The sequence below is a fragment of the Rhinopithecus roxellana genome, chromosome 10 (assembly GCF_007565055.1).
Source record: "Rhinopithecus roxellana isolate Shanxi Qingling chromosome 10, ASM756505v1, whole genome shotgun sequence".
Lineage (NCBI taxonomy): Eukaryota > Metazoa > Chordata > Mammalia > Primates > Cercopithecidae > Rhinopithecus > Rhinopithecus roxellana.
In genome coordinates this window covers 56,081,375-56,105,818 of record NC_044558.1, presented here as the reverse complement: position 1 = coordinate 56,105,818, position 24,444 = coordinate 56,081,375, and the positions used below count along the sequence as shown (strand labels likewise).

The window sequence follows — 24,444 nt, the reverse complement described above, 5'->3', positions numbered from 1 at the left end:
TTTTATTTAAGAGTGGTTAGCTTTGTGTAAAACTGCTTTCCATTTGTAATCTTATGAGGACCACAGCCAATGGTAATGACAGGTGTACTTAATGAGAACATTAAGTGGCAATCAGATCAGGTAAGTATTACCAAAGGAGCTCTGAAAACTTGACTGCTCTTAGGAAACCAGGCCTCTTTCTCTTTCTCCCTGTATATTAAACCTGAATTCAAATCAGAAAGTATATATCTGGCTAGGACAGGAAGCCTGGATTTTTTTTCCCCCAAGGGTCCTAACCCTTCATCTTCTGGGAAAGAATCTACAGCCTTTCTCTGCCAGTCTCTCCCTCACCTCCAACCCACTTACTTCCTCCAAGTCAAAAGTGTCCTGTGGCTGCTGGCTTGAAGACCGATGCAGTTCTGGTCTGTCTACACTCTGCTTCCATTTCTGCTGGGTGATGGATAGGTCCAAGGACTTAACCTTCCTGCCCATGAGATTCTTCTGGAACAGGCTCTTTCTTGCTGTGCTCTTTCTTTTCCAGAAAGTCTCATCCTTGGCTGGATGGGTTTCCGTATTGGTGGCTGGTAGACTACACAGCTCTCTCCTTATGTGAGCTGGGTTTGTGCTCCACTGTGGATCTTCTGTGGGCAGAAAATGTGTGCAACAGGGTACCTTGGGGTTCGAATCCAGAGTTTGCGATGGTGCTAGCACTGTGGACATCCCCTGCTGTGTTTCCTCTTTGCAGCAGAGGACACATGGATAGGGAGAAGTGGGCAACTTTTCACCCTCAACAGGGGGCACAGGATCTTCCTGTGAGAATTGTCCCAAATCAGAGTCTTGTTGGAGGACCTGCTTCTCTTCTTTCACTTTGTCCACTGCTTCCAACACAACTTGGTCCAAACCGTTTTTGGGGGTGTTGTGGGGTGGTGGTGGCCGATCTCGGGGGCATGTGTACAGACACATCTTGGAGATGGCTTTCCGAAGGCGGTCTCTGGGTGAGTGGGGTTCAGGCTCTCGGGACAGAATCCTGATGGATGGCACATCAGTTGGATGGTTGCAATTCCAGAACATGTGGGATGGTGTGAACTTTTGGACAGGTGTCTTAGACACGTAGGAGTAGAGACAGAAGAAGGCATCAGCTGTGACAGCCAGTGTTTGCACCTGCTTAAACCTGCCTGGGTAAAAGAGTTAAAGATGGTGAGTCTGGGGTTCATCAGCAAATTTTCTTAAATCTCTCCCTTCAGAAGGCTCCCCAAAGCTCAAAATTCAAGGAGAAGCTTCCAATTTTCCTACTAGTGTTTCTCCCTTTTAGATTTCTAACACCCAGGGTTCTTTTTCTTGAATTTCATGATTTCTTGACACCCCATCCCATGTAGATATTCCAACTGGGAAATAAAAAAGAGGGATAAGATTTATAGACATCATGCTGATACGATTCACCAAAAGGCAAGAAGGCCTAAAGGAAGCAGTAATGGCCTGAAGTATCTTGAAGGCTATTTCTTTAAGAGAAAGAATCAGACAGAGTTCTCCATCTTCATTGAAGACAACATAAGAGGAAATAGACACAATAGGCAAAAGGTCAAAGCTAACCAAGAGAAAGCAAGATTTGAAACCACTGAGTCCTGCTGTGAAAATCTAAAGGGTAAGGGAAATAGAGCAGGTGTCTGGGAGGGACACTCACTGGCCAGCATGAGGCAGGGGTCTTCCATTTCAATCCTCCGCACCTGGGACTTCAGGAAGAGCTGGAAATCAATGCCCTTGGCCTGAGAGGGTGTGGTGAAAAATCGGGCGGGTATCCGAGAAGTGTCTTTGTGATCCTCTTGGCCAAAGCCCAGACTGAAGAGGACATCTTCTGCATCTTCCTGCACTTTGTCGAGAATCTCTGAGATGCTGAAATGAGGGAGTTTGGGTAAATAAGGGACAACTTTGAGACATATGTTAATTCAGAACATCAGAATATCTAATAAAAGTGTCAGAAGACTGAAATTCTTTTCTGTTCATTTCTCTGCTTTTCACTGTGACTTTGAGAAAAGCTTTCACTTCTCTGAATCTAAATTACCTGTCTGAAACATGGAAACTACAATCCAACCCTAGTTATAAAAACTGAATAAAATTTTAGAACAGTACTTTGAACAACTTATTGCAGATGGATAAAAATTTAAGTAAATATGAAAGGATTTTGAAAAATGAAGAGCAGTATAGATACAAATAAATTTCATGGCTGAATCATTAAATGCTCAGTTCCCAAATTTGTCATCCGACTTGCCCAGTGGTTTTTGTGTGGGATGCCTAAGCAATGAATGTGTAAGAAACACAGAACCCCTGAAGGTCAACATTTTTATTCCTGACCTCAGGGCAAAAAGTAATCAATAAGTACATCCAAAACCTGATTTTGAGAGGTATGCTCCTTTCTAGCCCGTTTTCAGTACAGAAGTCCTGAGTCACAGAAAATCGCATGCATGTGCTCTCCCTGTATCATATCAACCTGGATTTACGTCTAAATCGGAGTTCCACCAACCTGGGTGACACTAGAGCTTAGTAATTGTGTTTCAAACGGTGAGGCTAAGGGAAGCTATTATTATTTGAGGCTTTGAATAATCACTATCACTCTCTTCAGAAAGTATTCTGGGCTTTTTGATCAAATAGGGACCATCTTGTTTAGCTAATAGCTGGACAGTCAGAATCCCTGGATCTACTCTTGTGCTTGCCAGCTTTTATCTTCATGGTCCTAAGTTTCCCTATCTGTGAATTGCGGGCATAAAACTGGATCAGTGCTTCTCAACCATGGCTACATGTAAGGGCCACTTTTGCAGGCTTTAAAAATGCATATATTTGAATCCCATCTCCAGACATTCTGATTAAATTGAACTAGGGTGTGAATTACGACTAAGGCTCAGTAAGGATAAATTACTAAACCTGGTCATGTGACAAAATTTAAGTCTCAGAACCAGGTCTCAAATTCAAAGTTTGACTTCAAATTTCAGATAGTTTTCATTATATCATACTAGTTTTCCAGACTTTTCATCTTTTTTAAAGAGTTATTTGTGTGCATATTTTGCCCACCCTATTAAATCATTCAGCTCCTGGGGTCAAGCTATTTGTCTGCTTCATCTTTTCTTTTTTTATTTTTATTTTTATTTTAAGTTCTGGGGTACATGTGCAGGATGTGCAGGTTTGTTACATAGGTAAACGTGTGCCATGGTGGTTTGCCGCACCTATCAACCCATCACCTAGGTATTAAGCCCAGCATGCGTTAGCTATTTTTCCTAATGATCTCCCTCCTCTCACCCGACCCCCTGACAGGTCCCAGTGTGTGTTGTTCCCTTCCCTGTGTCCATGTGTTCTCATTGTTCAGCTCCTACTTAGACGTGAAAACATGTGGTGTTTGGTTTTCTGTTCCTGTGTTAGTTTGCTGAGGATAACAGCTTCCAGCTCCATCCATGTCCCTGCAAAGGACATGAACGTGTTCCTTTTTATGGCTGCCTAGTATTCGTGTATATGTACCACATTTTCTTTATCCAGTCTATCACTGATGGGCATTTGGGTTCGTTCCACGTCTTTGCTATTGTGAATAGTGTTGCTTCATCTTTTTCAAATTCCATACAGTCATTGCCTGGCCTGCATGTCTGAATGAATTAATATTTTATTGCTTCATTCAATCAGCAAATTAGTCAATTAATCAATACATTGTTTACTGAGCACCTACTCTGAGTCTTGGAACTGTGATGGTACCAATACTGTACCTCTTGGGTACAAGTTTCAGTGGGAGGAGACACTTGTATTTTACACATAGTTTTCAGCTCTGAGAAGACTCCTCTGCATCTTTTATAATTCTTGAAACAAATATGGTCACATTTTTCAAGTATGCAGTAAAAGTACATAAAAGCTCCAGTAAGATATCTGAGAAAAAACAGGCCATGGCTCTTGGTTCTATTCTCCTATGCTTCTCATCTTCTCCACCCTTCCACCCTGCCAAACTTTAGTACCTACCTTGAACTAGTCCTGTTGGTCCCCGCAGTCATGCTGCTGGAAGCTAAACTACAGCCAAGATCAAGTAGCTGGCAAGGCCTGGCTGTCTCGAGGAAACTCCTGCAGAGATCAAAGCTGATGTCATACAAATTTTATTTCCAGTTTGCACCCTGACTTCAAGGAATCCCTGCTGGGCTTATTCACCCCCTGATGGGTACCTTTTAGTCTATGCAGTTGTTGTTCGTTGGAAAGTCTCACTTTCTAATGTGAATCTTTAGCTCTTTATTTTAATCTCTTTGACCGACCCCAATTCACTGATTTTTAAAGGAGACATCATTTGCCCTGGCTGAACCTAACACTTACCTGGAGAAGAGTTTGCCATTGGCGGCCAGTAGTGTGGCTGGACAAGAAACAGAGAAGCAAAGAACAAATTAGAAGGGAAAATGAAAATCACCTGCGTTGCCCCTCTGAACTTAAAACTCAGTCCCCTCCGTTTCCTTTGGTCACTATGACAGGCTAGCTGGACCCCGTGAATTCTGCACTTCTTGGGGCCTCAAGATTACCTAACACAGTTCTGGAATAATGACAGATATGCCAGAGAGTAACTGGCCTTAAGCCTCTGAACTTCTGACCCATGACTGATGTCTAGGCAAGAGCCCCTCTGTGCTAAAAAGGATAGAGTCATTTGGTCCTCCTGGTTAGTGTTCCTGTCCCCCTACACAACCCTTTACAGGTCCCAGGAGACCCTGGTAGGTTGCTGTGCTTTCATTCTTTACTGATGCCCTTCTCCTCCTGCAGTATCGTCTCTATTTTACACCCAATGCACACACTTGTTTGGAGTTTCTGTACAGAAAACAGTCTTAAAGATATCTGGGCAGCAAATGTTATAGTAATTTTATATGTTATTGTCCCAGGGGTCAAAGGAAAGTTCCAATGATGAACCAGTAGGAGTCATGATAGGCTGATGAGGAAGTGTTTCTGGGCATGTGATGCCTTCTGTATTTTACGTTAGATAATAATGAGACTGCCCTTTCCCTATAGATAAGACCCCAGGGATGGGCTGTTTCTTTTTGAAGTTTTGCACTTCCATGCTATCCAGAACTCATCCAATGTACATCCCGTTCTCATCCCAACCTCAGAGAACTGTGCCACTTACCCTCTGCTCCCAGGGTCAAGTCATCTTCAAAGCTGGTCCCATGGCTGCAGAAGCCTGTCCAATAATCAGGTGAGGGTCACAGAAAATAAGGATGGAACATATACACATGCACACACACACCCCTGCATACACAAACATCTTCATATGCCCTTAAACTAGACTTGCACAACCACATAATCATACTAGATATCCACATGTTTGTCAAATTACCACAAACCGTACATATACCACCTCAGAAGTCATATTCACTTTTGATTCAGAAAGAATCATACATACATTCACCTATAACCTTTCCCCTATATCACATAGTTATGTACACAATTCTCTGCCAAACAGCAAACACGTGGGGGTGTGCACTCACACCCATATAAACACATATTATAAATATATAAGAACTATATAAAAGTTCTTATCCTACAGCAGTGGTTGTTATCTGAGCAACCCCTAGCAGAAGATAGCCTATGACTATTAGTGAGCCTGTGGGCTCTGAGCCAGCATTTTCTTCTGGATTTCCTGAAGCCTTGTGACCACAAACAGTGTTTTGCAGCCAGTTTAAGAACACTCAGGTACTCTTTTGCATGCCTATGCATGTACATGTACATAAACACTCACATACACACACACACAGGTATATCACTCTCCAGGTAGAAGAACAATAGAAGGACAGAACCTATACTCACCATTGTAGATAAACTGTCCTGCTTCCTCAGAAAGTCCTTCTTCAGAGTATCTAAACCAAAAACAGTCTTATAGGTTGAAGTCACTTACTACATTTTCCAAGGAGCTTTTAAAAGCTCATGCATGTTTATATTCTTTTCCAATAAGAGTCAGTAGCATTTAATTTGCTTTTATATTGGAGAAAACAAAGACAGAGTGGTTACTTGACTGAAAAATTCACAGAAATAGTTGGGGAAACCGGGGCTGGAATGCACTATGTTTTAGATTGTACTTCTGTTGTCCTGGCCACAGGACTAAAAGACAAAAGTCAGCTTAGCAATGATTCTTCGATCTTTAGGTAAAATAGGAAAGAAAGAATATTGAAGCAAAACTGGATAATTACATTCATAGAAGCAGGGGTTTGCGTGTCATAATTTCCAAATTGCAAATATAAATTTCTAGGTTTTCTTAAAACTTTTAGATCACCTTAACTACCCACACTTCCTTCCTTCTCTCTGAACCATGTTATTGCTGAATATCATGTCATTCAGGAAACAGAAGAAATCATATCCTGGTTAGAGATATTTTAAAATTTTCAGACATGGTCTTATCAAACATTTACCATCTCCACCAGAAGAACAAACAGAAATCAGCATAAATGGTAGTGAGAGACAGCTCAGTTTTACAAACAAGGAAGAAATTCTGTCTATCAAAAACAGGTGTGTGAAGTAATCTGTGACAGGGCTTTGAAATGGGACCAGCACATCTAGATTCTAGTCCCGGCTCATTGTGGCTCTTTTGTTCTCGAATATCATGTAAGGGAATTTGGATCCCTAGATATTATCATCATCTAAGTCTACTTCAAACACTGATATGTTGTGAATTTTGTAGAGTTTGCTTTCCTAAAGCTTTTTACATGGAAGTTGTTCATGGTGCTTTAAACGTAATCTCAAGTGGAGGCTGGAGGGCAAAGGGTCAGAAACGTGAGTTAGCAGGGAAACTGGAGAGCGTCCACTGGTGCTGGTCCTAAAGGAGCTTTTCTCTTCATCAGTCTCCAGCAATCCAGATTACTCTCAGGCTACTGGAGTATCACTTCACGGCATGTGTAACAGTGGGAATGGGCTTACTAACCAAATATCTGTAGGTCAATTTCTGTCTACATTTACAAAATAAGTCATTACATATATAGATATCTTTTGCTTGTAACTCATTTCAATAGTGAAAAAACCAACCATGTTTACCAAAATCTGAGTTTTTGTATGTCCTTATGAAAATTCATAGAAGCAGGTTCTACATCAAAGGTTCATTATAAAATGTGAAATAATAGGCAAGCTCGTTAAGAATAGGCAACTCTAATAATGCACCTAGAACTATAAATATATTTTTGTCTTCCTAATATATAACTACATAAAATATGCTGTGGCATAATACTACAAACATGTGTAACTATATATAATATTTACTATTACTACTAAAAACAGCATGATAGCTAATATAGTCAAGTACTGGAATATTGCAATTTACTACTGCATTTAATACTTGTGTTGTAGCTGCACAGTAGTGCAACTACTAAGGCCTACTATTACTAGAGGTACAATTTAAATAGACTACAATTCCATTTCTAGGTTGTACCCAGTGGACATGCCTGTATATGCTCCCCCAAGTAAATACTAGTCGTGATAACCAAGAAATGGAAGCCTCCAAATCCCTGTTTATTATAAAATTAAACAATTACATAATAACTATACAACTGAATAATGCACAATAATAAGAACGAGTTACTGCTGCATGCGAATACATGGATAAGCATCATAAACATAATGCTAAGCAAAAGAAACACACATAAAACAGTACGTGTTGTATGACTATTTCTATAAAGTTCAAAATAATCCCAAACATATCTATGATGTTACAAGTCAGGGTATTTGTTACCCTTGGAGGCAGGATAGTGAATGGAAGGGATGGAAAGGAGGCGCTTGGAATGCTGGTAATGCTCTGCTTTAGGTTTCATGGGTGTATTCCCTTTGTGAAAATTCACTGGGCTATTTATGTATTTATTTATTTGCCTATTATTTATTTGTTGACAAGGTCTCACTCTGTCTCCCAGGTTGGAGTGCAGTGAGAATAACTCACTGCAGCCTTGAACTCCTAAGTCCAAGCGAGCCTCCTGCTTCAATCGCCTGAGTAGCTAGGACTATAGGTGCTGCCATGCCTGGCTAATTTTTAAAAACTGTTTTTTTTTCTTGTAGAGATGGAGTAATGGTACGTTGCCCAGGGTGGTCTTGAACTCTTGGGCTCAAGCATTCCTCCTGCCTTGAGCTCCCAAAGTGCTGGGGTTACAGGCATTAGCCATGTGCCTGGCCTCAGTTATATATTTAATACTCATTTATTTTTCAGTAGGTATATTATACTTCAATATAATTTATATTAAAAAGAAAAAAGTTACTGATATGTATGCTGAACTTCAACACAATTTACATTTAAAATGTCACTGATAAAATTTCTGGTTTGTCCAAAGCAAAACTCACTTGTATTCATTGGATACAAGTTTTTATTGGGTGCTCATCCTACGTTTTTCTTCTTTAGTTATAATCTTACAAGTGTTTCTATTCTGTTTATGAGGAACAGCCCCTGATGGGTTTTGGGGAAGTCTGTGGAACCTTCAACAGAAGTGTGGACATGGGCCTGGAGCTGTTGATGCTTTCTCACTGAGCACAATGATTTGAGACTTTATGGCCATCACTCAAGTTCCAGGCCTTCCATGGGTTATTGGATAGGCCATAAAATCAATGACCAGGGACTAGATCTATAGCTGCTCCCCTCTTCCCACCCTTGCACTGAAAAATTCCTTAGCATCATTTTAAGCCTCAAGTGAAAGAGCCAAGATATTGCTCTTCCTGTATACCCAGTTCCTAAACAAATAGTAGGGAGGAGGGGTTGGATTGTGGGAAGAAGTATACGGCTATTTTTAGCTTCTTCTAGATGTTTCCATAGCTACCTGCCTGCAGAGATTTAAGCTGAAGCCCACACAGATGATTTTTGGGCTCCCAACCCCACCTCTGGTGATTCATGAGCAGCACAGTCATGTCCCAGAAAATCCCGAGAGCTTAGGAGGAGAAAGAAAAAAGGAGAGGCATAGTTTGCAAAGACATGCATGATCAGATCCTGCGGCGAATAGTCGGCCGCTAGATTCAATTGCACTGAGAAACATTGACACTAAATTGCCTGAGATGTTGGTGGACTCTCCTGGAGAGCTTGTCAGAAAAGAAAATGCTCTTGCTACCAAAGGATGTTTGGCTTTGGAAAGAAAAATTGAAACTATGTGGTCTTGGAACAAAATTTGAAAAGTGCCCCTCAGGGCACCCGGCAGCAGAGTGGACAGATAATCAGTAAATGCGGGCTCCTTCTTTATCCTCTTTTCTCTGTGGTCTTGGAGTATGGAATATTGTGGTAATTCAGAATCTCATATTTAGAATGCATTTTCCCTCTATCTTCTTTATTATCTATTACCAAAAGTCAAGTGTACTCTCACTATCAATCATCGTCATTATCATCCTTTAATTTGTCTAGCTTTTCCATGCAATTAAGAAGTATCACATACTTAGACAGAATTAGAAAACAGAGGAAATTGGAACATTTTCTGACTCCAACAATTCCCCTTCCAAAGACAAATGCAAGTATGTTGATTAACTCTTTATGGCTGTTTTGAAGTTTAAATATTTGAAATCTTTTCAAAACACAGATATATAATGAAAATGTAGCAGATACATTTTTTCCAGTCACTTCATTTTCACACATGTAAACATTTTGCCATATTTGCTTCAGAAAAAATAAAATATTCAGTAATATATAATATAAAATAAAAAATTAAATATTAAAGATATAGCTAAAGTCTTATTTTACTGCTAAAGTCAATTCTTTTCCTTCTTCCAGGTAATCACCTTCCAGGAGTTAATATGTATCATTTCTGGGCATTTTTTTTCTGATAAATAAACAGATGTAGATAGATGGATAGATATAGACAGACATTTTGTGGAATGATGGGTAGGTATAAACTCCTCCTTTATAAAACTCACCAGTCACTATTAAAAGCACAAAACACATACACATATATTATCTCATTTAAACCTCACGAGAGCCCTTAGACTGTATTATTCTGAGTGTCCCACTTTATAGATCAGGTGTCTACAATGAACAGAATTTAAGTTATTTGCTTATGGTTGGTTAAACACTTAGTAGCACAAGAATTAGGCTCAAATCTTGGAGACTTTTCACTAACCAGACCACCTTTTTGTCATACATTTTGGTTCAGGGTTTATCTTTGTAGAGCATGAATGAAGAAAGATGAGTTCTAGAGTTTATTATCTTGTATTTCTGTGAATTTATTATTTTCAATTAGAATGAAAAATGTTCTAAGTCAAGGAGCATATTTTAAACTACTTGACACCCTTCTAGGTTATTCAGATAATCAGACAGTTAGCAAAAGCGTAATTAATAATTGTTGACATGAATTGATGATTCAAGAGTAGTTAATGAGATAAGGACATTAACTGAACTGACTGTTTCCCCTGTACATATCTGGTAAGCATTTTAAATCCTAGGACAGTTCTCATCCTAGGCTTCTCACCCAAACCTGCAGCCATTCTGATTACCACCATTCTTTTCTTCCTGTATTTTGTGGGTCCTCTAATTGACTTTGAAGTCAATGAATTGTGAATAAGATGAGAACAATGAGAACAATAGGTTTTTTTTCAAACAACAAACCAAACACAAAATAAATCCTTCCTGGCATTGCCTTCTTGGGCACAGGTGAAATAAATAACCTTGGATTATTTGGTGCTATTTATTTCTTACCAAATAAGCAAGAATGGGTTTCTTTATGTCAATTAGTAGATGAGTTTAGATTAAAGGCTATATAAAACTTGAGACATTCCTGGAGGGAAAATAAGGAGCAGGCAGAAGTTGTCCATCCTGAGAATTCATTATTACACAGAAGACTAAATAGGTCACAGAATCCTTCCTTTTGTGTCTGGGAATACTGAGCCTAAGAACGGTATAGGCTGATGGGCTGTGGGGTCTCATATTTAAAGTATCTCTGAGGAAAGAGATAATGCACTGCCTTGAAGTGCCTGCTCCAATTCTTCCCGGCTTTGAATCACTGTTGTAAACCCTAAACTTCTCCTATGTTCTGCAGTAGAAATAAATAACACAGATGAATTGCTCTTCAGCAAGAAAGATTAGGTTTCCAATTCCTTTTGTTACACAATGTAAGACTCCAATCCAAAGGGGAAGTCAGGGGAGTAGGGGTCTGGAACTCACCCCAACTATTCCCCATCCACTCTTAGCTTTAGACCAAACACAACCTGTGTTCCTAGACCTGGTGCCTAATTTAGTCTTAGCCCCGAGTTGCACTTGATTCACAGTTATGATTACCGGTTCACCCTAAACCCTCAATACCCCTCCAACAACCACCTCAACCTTACTTCTAATCTTTAGGCCCAATTCAAATCCATCTTCCTGTCTCTGAGTTTCCAGGAGTCGTATCTGTTAGCAAATCCAGCCATCAGTCACATACCACCCCGTTGCCTGTCCAGCACTTACCCACAATCCTGCAGCCAGTCTTCAATTTTATTGATTGGATTCCCTAGAAAAGTCAGACACTAGATCACTGTGAGAACTGAACGAAATCAGACCTCCTCCCTGCAACTAATTCCATTCCACAAGTTTATTCTTACATAAGCTGCGTCATGAATCTTTTTTTCTACATAAAGCTTTTCTTTAAGATATGAGAGGAATACACCGTATATAAAAATAGTGGATATTTCTTCTCTCTCTCTGCTTCTTTTCTCCCTTCCTCCCAAGAACCTGGAAAGTGCCCAAGATGTCAGGCCCACTGCTGTCTTTTGAGAGTTCTTTTCCCACAAGGGTGGATCCTTCTCATTTAAAAAGAAAAAGAAAAAGAAAGACAATCTTGTTTTTGTGCTTTTTTTGCTTCCTATCAAATAAGCATTTATTTCCATCAGAATTTTTGTTTTACTCTTATGACTGTGGTCTCATTTGAACCTCAAAGAAGCTCTGAGAAGTGTAGGAAAGGTACTACTATTTCAACTGGACAAACAAGTCTTAGAGAGGTGAGTGACTTCCCAAAGGCCACACAGCTTGTTAGTGACAGCATTGTGGCCAGAGTCCAGGCATCCAGCTTGTGTGTGGTCTTGTTACACAGACAAAATAGAAACACCGCAAAGAATTCATAGAGAACCCCCAGCCTCGGGTTCTTACAGAAGCTTCTCAGGATGATGCAAAAATGTGCTCTTCCCTTTTTCCTAATCTTATGCCTGTCTCTTTCTCACATAACTCATATTTTGTATTACTTTAGCTTTTCTCTTAAACATATTTAAACCAGTCAAAACAGCCCTCCATGAGGGCCTCGCTAAACAAGGGACCTGTTCACACTCTGCAGACCTGGGCCTGCTGTCACCTTTTACCACCAGACAACATAGACATCTGTGTGATGTTCGTCTCTTACCTTCTTGGAAAACATCATCCAGGCTGGAAGGCTCAGGATCTGGGACATCCTGCAGGGCGGCGGCAGCCTCCTCTTCTAGGACCTGGGTCTGCCAGTTACGGCTCTGACGGAGCCAGGCCCGCCGTTTCTCCCAGGATGTGGGGCTCAGCACAGAGGCCTCCATGGCCCTGGCTCAGACTTCAGAGCCTCCCGTAACAGTAATGCTGTCCTAAGAGTTGAAAAACAGCGATGCTCCCTCATCCTGTGCTCAGAAACCACCATGATGCTCAGGGTTGCCCCTGAATTTTCCTGTCTCTGCCCAAAGGAGCTTGGTCTCTCTACCCATTCAAGAGTAGGGAGGACATCCCTAGCTCATTTTCTGTCTCTCTTGCAAAAAAGGAGTGCTCTGAAAACTCTAAATATCAGGGTAAGTCTTTCAAGTCAGTAAGCTTGAAAGCTTCAGACATCATGATTTAATGGATATTAAGAAAACTCTTCTGACTTAAAGAATCTCAATTTCTCAGGGTAGCCGAAATGCTGTATTAGAAAACATTTTTTCTTTAATCCTTAAAAATGCTGTCTACCAGAATCTTCCATTATGACTAAAACATCTATAAGTTTAAAATGTATAAAATTCATTTATTTTTTAATCCTCATGAAGACGTATGAAAAAGTTGAGGGTCTCAATGGTGAAACAGATTTTCTAAGGTCCCACAACCAGGGTGTCACTCCAACTATAGGAATTCTAGGTTTTGTTTGTTTAGTTTTTCTCTTGATTTTTTATGTTCCTGTTTTATATATTAAGAGTCCACATATGATTTATCTCAGAAAAAAATACCCTGTGATTAAAAGCAAGGAGACACTGCCTTAAGCAATTAGCAGCCAGCACCTTCAGGATAATAGCTTTCTAATTTGTCAACCTGTGCTTCTACGTAACTATAAATTTATTCCTCAGCTCATCGATGCAATTACTAATCCTATAGATTCATATTTCATGTAACATTACCTAAATATGGCTGTATTCTTCCAAGAGACACAATGATGGCACTAGATACACATTCAAAGAGGAATAGAGGGGAGAACCATTCAATTGTCCAAATAGAGCTTTAAAAAGCTTGAGGCTAATGTAATATTCATTGGCTCATACTCTGTTCTGCTGCCTCTCCCCCGCTGGCCATACTTGCATCCCACCTCACTGAGCAAGTAGGAGTGGGACTGAAACTCTCCAGGTCTTGTCCCCCTATTCCCTCAAGCTGCCATAAACAACTTCATCTTAAGAGCTACACATTTAACTGTTGGAATAAAATAAAATAAAATAAAAATGAAGACTACCAGTTTACAGAGACTTCTGTTCCTCCAACACTTAAAACCGTTAGTGAGGCATCCAATGACTTAGGCACTAAAATAGCTTTTTTGAAAAGAACATCCTGAACATAAAATGCATTCTTAGGGCAATAAAATTGTTTTTAATGCCTCTGCTTGTTACAGACAAAACATACCTAGGAAAAAATAGTACATAATTACTGTTGTCTGATCTAAATTCTTTCACTTTAGGTCCTGTCCAAGACATATTTTTCTTCCAAGTGAGACAGTAGTTAGCAGTATGAGACTTTGCTCGTTAACCCTGGGTACCTGGCTGTTTGTCTACTGCCTGTGCCTTTTAGAGAAAATTAAATCATTAAATTAAGTTTGTGTCATAAAGAAGCCTCAAAGAAGAGTAGCAGAGATGACTTGCTATTCTCTGGTCAGAGCTGTCGGGAGGAGATAAAGAGAGGATGAAACTGCCACTAGAATGACCTTAGGACAAGAATCTAAAAAGCCTTGATCAGTTTGTTTACCTAGTCCTATGATCCGAAATATTTAATAGATTGGTTCCAGAACCCAGAGAAGAAAATCACAAAGGCTAACTTGCCTATTGTTTTTAATTCCCAAAGGAAATGGACCTCCCCTAAATCACTGGGAATCTTCTGCTCACAGAATATTTTTGGTAATAGAACTCAAAAGGTAGGCAGGAAGCCAGGAGGGCAGGAAGCCAGGAGGGCAGGAAGGCAGAAGAGCAAGAGGGTAGGCAGAGAAGGAGGAAAAGAAGGAGGGACGGAGGGAGGGAAGAATATCTGGCTTCCATACTTTATTCTGCCACTTCAAATGGTATAACCTCGGAAAATTTCATCCCTTTATTTGGTCTCAGTTTGTCAATGAAAACATTACAGCCGTAACATTTGATGCGTCTGGTACTACAAACTTCTGGATGTGCCATTTTACAGTCGAACCCCTATAATGCCTAGCACAATCCCAGAATCTCACTAATTGAAATGGAGGTTGGAGCTTTCAACATCCTCCGTGATGTGAATCTATTTTACATTCCTCCCACATCTTCAAAAATATATCGCAATAATATAGGGTAATTTCCTCTGCATCCCCTGAAAATACTTACCTCTTTTTTTTAACCTCAGTTTTCTCATATTCTTCCCCCTTTCTCTTCATCTTCCTCAGTCTTTGCCACACTCACCCTGCAGTGTCCAGCTTTTAACCAGCCTCCTCCATGGAGCCGTGCCTGGCTTCCACAGCCTACCTTAATCGCTTTCACTGAGCTCCTTCCCTGCTTGCGTTTTTTCTTCTTAGGTATTATCACTAACATACTTAGCATTTTACTTATTTACCCAATGTATTGTTTACTCTTCTGATTAGAATACAAGCTCTAAGAAGACAGAATTTTGGGGTCATTTACTACTGTGTTTCTAATGCCTAAAACAGAATCTAACACATTGTAATAACTTAATGAATACCCATTGTTTAAATGAGTGAATGTCTAGAAGGTGACCGTTCCTCGTAGGAGCCCAGTGCCTTTCAGAGTCATCAGAGACACATGCAGGGAGATCAACTTCAAAACAGTAACAATAAGCTGGTAACTACGTGCTTACTAAGCATGTAAAAATGTCGTGGGTTGAAAGCTGGAGAAAAGAGAGAGGGTTATTCTAAGACTTGTTTCTATCCTAGAAGTTCCTACAGTTGAGAACAAAAATTGTATTTTCTTGACTAGTCCCTGTTTACTGCCTGTCTCTATGTCCTATGTACGGAAGTTTTACTTAATGTTAATTCCTAAAGGAAAGTGCCTATGGAAACAATCCTTAATGCTTAAGAGTTCCAAAGAAAGGCTTACAAATAAATGGCAATTGTAGGTATGACAATAAAAAGACCAGACAGGTTAAGTGTTCACTGAGAATGACAGACATTTTCCTGGCAATTTGTGTGAGAATGTAATAATTTTTCTACTTGAAAAAGTAACAGTGATCTCAAGTCTAAAGAAAAGACACAAGGTAGATCTAAGCTAATCTTCACAACTCTAGCACACATGATAGGGGACTGGGAAATTGCATAAATAATTTTTTTCCCAATCTCAGCAACACTTGAGTTGTAGAAACCTGTCCATGGAGTGTTATACAGGATTACTATAAGTACAGCAATATCAAGAGGCAAATAGAAATGGTAGTGTCTGGTTAGTGGTAATAGGAGGAAGTTGTACTGCTGGGAGATAAGAAACTGGGTATTCTTTTTTTTTTTTTTTTTTTTTTTTTTTTTGTGGGAATCTGCAGGAAGCAGCAAAGATTATCAGACAAACACATCAGCCATGAGAGTGTTAGAGAGAATTAAAAAACGGGTGCACACAGATGTCAAGATAGCAGCTTTGTAGGTCTTGGGGCCCCTTGTAATAGAGACAAAGACATGAAGATGTTTTCTCCAAATAAGTCATTCAAACACGTACACTGATAATACAGTGGAGTTTGGTGCAGTGAAAAGAAACTGATTAGAAATCAGGAGACTTGGACATTTTTCTGACTTGTCCAATTAATTGACTTATGGCATATCAGTTAGGCTTTTTATTAAGGTTTCAGTTTAATCCTCCAGGAAATGGATTGATTGGACTCAACATTTGTGTAAATTTACTTCCACTACCAATGTTTATTAATTTATTTAGGTGAGTTTGAAATACCCATAGGAATAGTACCCATAAAAGAAAGTGCATTTATACAGTTTCCCCATTAAAAAATTGGAAATGGTTCAGTGGTCTCTGGACTTACTTCCCCTTTACCAAATTCCCTTTCAAATTAACACCAACATATGGAGCTCCTGCACATGTGGCCTTCACACTGGATCTAGGAAACTGGTGAGCCTGAACATGAAGGCCATACGGGAACTTATACAGGGAGTCAGTCAGGTGCTACTCATTGACTGTCAACACTGCTTGAACTTTTCTGCTTCTTTGCTTTAGCTTATAGTTTCATCCACCTTCCTCTCTAATCAAACAAATTCTTTCTACCCTTTAACGGCTTACTTAAGTCATCTCCTTTCTCTGACCTACCTGTAGCAACTAACATCCATGCCTGCACCATATGCAACAAGACAGTAAGTGGCTACCTCTCTTGTCATCATTTACCTCTACTTGTAACTTCTCCCCTAAACCCATCATAGAACATAGCACAGTACTTTGCAAGAGAAGGGACTCCATAAGTGCTGTACCTGCAGAGGAGCAAGAATCACCCTGGCATTGGGAAATTATCCCCAATTAGTATTCATCATAGGACACGTGCTCCTGACTGTCCTCATGGCCTTGGATCCTAATGTACATTTTTGCACAGCTTGTAGTAAAGAGGAAAAAGGCTTAGAGCATAGTCTTTCCAGTCCTTTGCTCATATAACATAAGGTCACCCAAGTCTGACTTAATTTATGAAGCTTGAACTACCAAATTCTCCTATTTAAAAGAAAAATATTTGCCAGTCTTTCATTTCAAGTTTTTATTCATTTCTTCATCAAAATTTCCTTCTGGAGTTCATCTGTCATCTCTCTTGATGCTGGCTTATAGTATATGATCATATTTGGTCTTCTCTGTGAGGATAGAAATATAAAGCCTGCAGATATCTGTTCTCCAATTTTCCCACAAAACTAAGAAATTCCCACACTGGTACTATTGCTTCTTGCCTGAATCAGCCCAAACCTTATTTCTCCCCTCTGCTACCATTTCCAGCCTTTTGTTCTTTCCTCTTTTCTACATTTCTCTAGAGGTTCATTCGATAATTCCTTCTCCACAATCTGTCAAGAGTTCTGAAATCCGGTTACAACCAAGTGGAGTAAGACAGAATTCTTGTTCTGAGGATGCTATAGTTAAAAGCAGAAATTGTAGCAGATAGGATTGAGTTTAGACAGGATAAATATCCTCTACTGGTTTAAGATTAGGGAGTTAAGAGCTGTGAAATGAGTATCTTCCAACAAAAATTATTATCAGAGGCAGTAACTGTAGCAGCAGCAGAAAGCCTGTAGAGCTATGTCATAATTATGACATGAAGAATATCACCTATTTCTAGTCTCTGTTTTCCAAGGGAAGCAGTCGGGGATTCACTACACATTGATATGGGCAAGTCAAAGGTAGGTACTCATAATAACTGATATGTAGAGAGTACTGTATATGTATCCATAAAACTTTCCTGTAAACTGCTTAACTGAATCCTGACAACCACTTTAGAGCTAATCACTGTTACCTGACACTCATGGAGATATGTTACTTGTCCAAGGTCACATCCCTGTATGCTGAGATTGAAACTCAAGTTGGTCTAACTCCATGTTATATAGTTTTTCTGCTGACATTACAATAAGAAAATGGCCCAGTGTCACCATCCAATGTAATTTGGGATTTAAAAAAAAGGAGAAGTTGTTTTAGTAAATTCTCCATTTCGCATGCTATGCAAGCTCTCCATCTTATAGTCTAGTAGAGAAAAGGCAGCATAAACACAAGGTAATTTATATTTGGTTCTGTGACACTCTTAGTGTGGGAAGTATTGCTTTGTTTGTGTCATTAGAATAGTTTCCTTTCTGACTCCAGCGAGGTGATTATGAAGCAGTTTAGCCTTCCTCAGGCTTACAGAATGTTTTTTTTGGCAAGGGTCCCACTAACTTCCAGTTGGGAGGAGAGAATCTGCCTGGAATTACACATTACTTTCAGATTGTTGTGGCATTCAGAATATTTCATAATGGTTTGGGGCACCACAGAGCAATGAGAGCTGATACCGTCACAGCCCTGTGGTGGGGCCCCACTCACCACATGGGGCCTGTCTGGGGAGTCTTGAGGAAAGAGCTGGGATAGGTGGGCTGGTGATGGGTACTCAGAGGGCTTGGGAAAATGGATAATTATCATTATTTGCTATAGACATATTTTAATATTTTAGCAACTATTAGCCTACCAATTTGCACCTGACAAATACCAGCTCTGCTTACAGATACTTCACTATGGGGAAATTTTCAAGGGACTCAGTAAGGATAACCAAAGCTGCTTTTTCTTTAAAGTTCAGAGTGTTATTTAGAAATTAAAGAAAAGGAAAACTATAGAAAGAGTTTGGGCCTTGGAATCAGAGTTAGCCTAATTTGGAATCACCGTTCTGTCTACTTTCTGCATGTTTGTCCTTGGTAACACTATCTTTCCTTCTATACCTAAGTTTCTTTTTCTTTTTCTTTTGTCTTGCTGTGTTACCCAGGCTGGTCTTGAACACCTGACCTCAAGCAATCCTCCCACCTTTGCCTCCCCAAATGCTGGGATTATAGATGTGAGCCACCGCACCTAGCCTATACCTAATTTTCTTCATGTGCAAAATAGATACTGTGCCAAACTAGTTGGGTGACTGGCAGCTGTAATCAGATAACATATATTAAGTCCCTGATGTATAAAGGTGGTGCTTAATAAGTGATAGATATGATTATGAATCTGCCCTCAGTCTAAGATGTTCACTAAAGTTGAAACATCTTGAGGAATAAGGAAGGAAAGAAGGAAGGAAGAAGGTGTGAACAGCAGGGTACAGCTGATAGTATAAAACCAAGATGGTAAAAAAGATTTTTTTAATATGTGGTAAGCAGAGATAAAAGGTAAGCAATGAAAAGTCTTTCTTTCTTACCTAATTCTCCAAGGGACCAGAGAGATTATCTAATCCTGGTCACTCATTTTGTAGTTGAGGAAACAAGAGAGAGAGGAGGGAGAGAGAGAGAGAGAGAGAGAGAGGAGAGAGAGAGAGAGAAAGAGAAAGAGAGACAGAGAAGCAGGCTTGTCTGGAGTCACAAAGAATATTAGTGGTTTTAAATGGGCACCAAACTCACAAGTTCTGAGTTCCAGATGCATGCTTTCTTCCTTTATATCATACAGCCTTCCTCCTACCACACTTGGTTTCCAAGGCCCAGTCCTAGGTTTGTCTTTAGTGCTCTGGGGGACATGTATGAGACAGACTTCTCTTCTCTTCTGTCTGTTTTGTACCTATGCCCCAAGCAGTGCCTGTGAGTTGAGACTAAGAGTGAGAACCAGTGTGGGAGGAGAGAAGAAGGAAATGGGGTTTCCATGATGTGGCCCATAAGACCTTCTGCATCCACAGCCAAGATATACATCATTACCATTGCAAAGAGCTGTGGGAAATCCCAGAGCAGCTAACATTTCTCTGTTTGTGAACTAGACAAATTCCACCTCAACCCAGGTGGATTGTCCCCCATTTGACATACCCCAATCTGCAACAAATTCTCACATTCCTTCATAGATAAGAACTGTCTTCTAGCTCCTAACCCTCTTTAATGTCACTCAGATTGGAAGATCATTCAGAACAAGAATTTCCCTGAGTATAATATTTGAGCATTCTGAGACTTCTGTTGTCCAAGGAGCAGTTCAGTCTGCTCAGGGAAAAGGGGAGATGTTATCTGGTAAACAATAGAAAGAAAAAATGCCCATTTATCAATGGAACTCCTATTTTCCTCCCTTTTCATACTTTTTCTCCCACAAATAAGTGTAGCTGAATAAATACCGAAAGAAGATCATCTAAGACCTTTTTCCTCTCCTTCCCTTTCTTTCTTACTTCCACTTTCAGGATATGAATTTTAAGAAAGGCTTGTATAATGCTACAGGAAATACTAAAGTTGTGTATTTGGAAAAAAATCCCATGTTCTCAATCTAGGGAGACATCAAATATCTACATTTGAATGGGCAATAAAGATATCAAGAATAAGAAACAGCAGTTTATCTGAGCTGATTTGTAGATGGTTTCATCAAGAGAAAGTAGGAAGAATGAGCAGATTTCTCAACCATTGAGTTAGCTCTGTGAATTTGTATCTTTAACTCTCCAGTTTTATCTCCTTGGTAATAAGCTCTGTCCTGCATATACTCATTTTCTTCTTTCCTGCTTTTCCCTTTCAATATCTGCACACAATCTTCTTGTCCTCATCCCTCTGCTTATTTGACTGAACTCTTTTCTTAATCTAGAATCTGTGTTTAGGCTATTCTGCCTCAGGCCTGTGTGTGGTAGGGTACCTAGTACTGTGGGTACTGGAATATCCACTTTGGTCTTGTTCCTTAGGTGGAAAAGAGAACAGTTGTCAGTTTGCAGGTGGAAATAAATGTGTGATATTTTCCCCTTACTGTAGCCCAGAAGGAACCTTGTAAGTCACAGTATTGGCTGAGACGAGACCTCCTTTTAATTCTTTACTAGAATCCAAATCATACACATTGAACTGAAAATGACAATTAGGCCTTCATGTTCACTACATAATGCTGAATCGCACGGTTCCATCTTAATTTTCAAAAACTCAAGAGTTATGAGGACATGTTGGTAGTATGGCTATAAATGGTTTCTAAACACCCTGGGGTGCATGTGAATAACTCATATGTTAGATTGCTCTCTATCCCTCCTGCTATATCTTCAGCTTGTTATTTCTGATAATAGTCTAAGTAGAGACAGACAATAAATCTGACTTCCCTTCTTCCTCCTAACACTTCATGCTGCAAGAGAATCACACAATATCTTTATCTCTAATCACTCAGCTGAACAACTGTTGAGTCTGATACTTGGGCACACAAGTTGAAGGTTCCTACCTCCAACCTCCCATCCTAGGTACTGCCCTGCACCATCTAGAAAGTCTCCTTAGCTCTCTACTCAGGACCACTTGTGGTATACAGAGGAACTAGTACTTCCTTGGATATCTCCCGTAAATGCTCACAGTCTTGTCAAATCAATTCTGTGGAACTCTCCTCTCTTGGCCTTGCACTGCCCTGGGGACCCACCCTTTCTCTTCCACCCACTGGTGAGCTCAGTGGCACAGAAGGGGCATGGGAAAACCCCAGGGTGGAGGATGTTTCCACTCCTCCATCTACCCCAAAACTCATGTAGGTGGTAACATGCTCTGCCTGCTACTACTGGGGCAAGGGGTGTTGGAGGATCATGAAGCCCCCAATATTATGTAGGTCACTGAGAGGTCAACACATCCGTCTATCCATCTTTGAGATGTGAACCCTGAAATCTGGTTCTGACGGTGGCTCTCTATCTATCTTGAGCCTCCCAGTTAATTTGACCTTGCATCACTCAAGTGTGTACATCCTCCCTCATAGCTGACCTCAATATATCTTGCTGCAGTTTATCTCAACAAGTTTCTTCTACAGCTTCTGAAGAAAGAGATCGTACCCATAGAAAGCAAAGTTGATTTCAGCCAGGTACTCTCAATGCTTGGAGCTATGGACACTAGAGTAGGGCCTGAAATGAAACCTGGAAACTTCTTCCTTGAGAACTTTTCAGTGTTATAATCAGATGGAAATTGCTGCAACAATGAGTTCAGCAAGACACAGAGAGAAACTTTGCAGGTGAGAAAAGTAAAAAAATTCTTAAAATAGTTATTTAAGTCATCAAAGAGACCCAAGTTTCGAGAATCTAGAAAGATTACCTCTCTATAATAAAGAGAAAACAAACAAACGAAAGCAAAAGGCACCCGATATCGTTCTCCTAGGCATAATGATGGATGCTTTTAAGGTTGAAGTAAGAGCGGTGGGAGATTTTCTCCTGATTTTCCCTTGTCTTGATCTTGACAGCCTGATTTTTCTCTGACATCTTTCCTTCTTTCTCCTAGCATCACCCTAAATCAGTACAGCCTTGAAACTGAGATAAAGGCTGTACTTACCTGTCCGCTGGTAGAAAACTGAGTTTGAGGCAAAGCAGTTGTCGAAGCTGGGCCGAGGCCTTCACAGGTGTGGGCACAGAGGTGAAGCGAGGGAGAAAGTATCATGTTGTAGATTATGCCTTTCTCCCTGAACTCATTCAACTGCTGTTGCCTGCTCAAAAGGGGAAGCGGAAATGAGAACACACCACACACACACACATCCACACATATAGACGCAGTCCCCGCCTCCCAGCCCAGCCACATCCTTTGCTCCGGCTCAGGAGACTGAGGGAAGGACAAACCATCTGGAGACACGGTGCTCACAACTAGGAGGACCTTCCTGCCCCAGAGTTGCCTCTGTCTTTCCAGAAAAACAGATCTTTTCCTATTAAGGCAAAGGTACAGTCCATTTAAAGAGGTGTGTGCAGGAGTCTTCCTACCATATAACTAGAATTCCACTGCTGCAGATAAATCCTTCTGTCCTCAGGAGAGCTGTCTGAAAATGGGAAAGCTCTCTCCCATAAATGATCTGGCGTTTATCTCAGAGAAGATGTTTCCAGCCCTATCACACACTTGAGAGGGCTCTGAGCCAGTCGCTCTGTGTTTATAACTTTCAAACTCTGGTAAATTCCCCCGAAGCTTGTTTTTGAATACTGCTTACTTTTTTTTCTGTTAGTTTCTCAACTTTGTTTTTATGTTCAAACCACTTCAAAGTTTTCGTTTTTGTAATAAATGACTGCTTTCCCCCACGTTTTCAAAGCTGAACTTTTAAAATCAGTTATACCCTGAAGATGTCTTCAGTTTATTGGTTTTCGGTTTGGAAAAGGCTTAATGAACTCTAAAAGGTTTCTCCCAGTCCTCAATCACTCTCACCCACCGGTGGCATTCAGCACTGCTGACGATCCCTCCTTGCTTCTCCAGTATCTCCGAACACACTTTCCTCTCTGTAGGATGCTGCTGCATTTTGGGTATCTTCTTTCTCTCTTTCTCCTGATTCTACTGTTTCCTTCTTTAAATCATTTATTTATGAATATATATCACAATATTTATTCTACAAGGCACTCCTCTAATGTGTTAATTGTGACTGATTTTCACATGTTCATTACCTTCTTTCTGATTTTTTGGCTACTTTTTCTTTTAAACCACGTTTCTAAATTCCATTTCCAATCATCAGTAGGACAACTCCATTGAGTATCCATAGTATAGCTATAATATGATAGAAATAATCCTAAATAAAATTCTCGTTTGGCAAATTAAGTTCCCAAAACATTATTTTCTTCAAGTATAATGTGAGGAAAATGACAATTCTCTCTGTTTCTCACTCAACCCTTCCCCCACCCTATTCCTTTTACATAGGCATGAAAATATCTAACATGTTTTCTCAGGACATAGTAGATGCTAAATATGTGCTTTTCTGAGAATTAGCTTCACAGTCAACAAGTAAAACACTAAACCCAACACACCTAATTCTCTTTATTTACTATTCTTTTCTGTACAAATTAACTGTAAAAACTCAACTAATGGAAACTTAACAACTCTTAAATCCTAAGTTTCTGGAATTCAATGTTTTCCTTAACAGTTGTTTTTCAATATGTTTGGGATATGGAGAATATCACTTCTGTAGGGAGTTTGGAAATATGTGAGGGAGATTTAATTTTCAAAGAAATGGGAAGCTGATACTGGTAGGTAGTCCTGAGGGCCAATGATGATAAGTGCTTTGGAAGGGATAGGACAGTTCAGCACAAGGAATAATTGTCCTGGCCCAAATGTCAGCATTTTGTTAACATTGATAGTTTGATGGTTAGGAGAGCAGGCTTTAGAGTGAGGCTCTGGCATCAAGTAGCTCTGTAGTCTTAGATACATTAACATCTCTAGGTCTCAGTTCGTTGGCTGCTAAATGGGGATAACCTTAGACGAGTGGTTGTAGAGCTATAAGAATAAAGGAATACAGAGTATTTAGTCCAGTGCCTACCTTACAGCAAATACTCAAGAAATTGCAGCTATTTTTAAGACTCTTGAAATATAATAGTTTCTTTTCTTTTAACTTTTATTTTAAGTTCGGTGGTACCTGTGCAGGTTTGTTACATAGGTAAACTCTTGTCATAGGGGTTTGTTGTACAGATTATTTCATCACCCAGGTATGAAGCCTAGTACCCTACAGGTGTTTGTTTTGATCCTCTCCCTCCTTCCACCCTCTACCCTCCCATAGGCCCCCGTGTGTGTTGTTTCCCTC

At 40.0% G+C, this 24,444-nt stretch overlaps 1 protein-coding gene across 2 annotated transcripts in view; it reads right to left on the bottom strand.

The window, feature by feature from the left end:
• Positions 1-22,775, bottom strand: part of TESPA1 (thymocyte expressed, positive selection associated 1) — a 34,771-nt gene extending 11,996 nt beyond the window's left edge. The window contains exons 1-10 of one of the 2 annotated variants that reach the window (XM_030938951.1): positions 22,652-22,775; positions 22,233-22,383; positions 12,288-12,495; positions 11,363-11,405; positions 5,785-5,834; positions 5,105-5,158; positions 4,312-4,348; positions 3,970-4,068; positions 1,661-1,869; positions 346-1,154 (exon numbers count right to left, since the gene is read on the bottom strand). In XM_030938951.1, coding sequence (XP_030794811.1) covers positions 346-1,154; positions 1,661-1,869; positions 3,970-4,068; positions 4,312-4,348; positions 5,105-5,158; positions 5,785-5,834; positions 11,363-11,405; positions 12,288-12,450 — 1,464 coding nt within the window. In that variant the 5' untranslated portion in view covers positions 12,451-12,495; positions 22,233-22,383; positions 22,652-22,775. Of the gene's footprint in view, positions 1-345; positions 1,155-1,660; positions 1,870-3,969; positions 4,069-4,311; positions 4,349-5,104; positions 5,159-5,784; positions 5,835-11,362; positions 11,406-12,287; positions 12,496-22,232; positions 22,414-22,651 lie in introns of those variants that run through there. The other variant, XM_010357573.2, reaches the window with a different exon arrangement.
• Between the last annotated feature and the right edge of the window lie 1,669 nt (positions 22,776-24,444).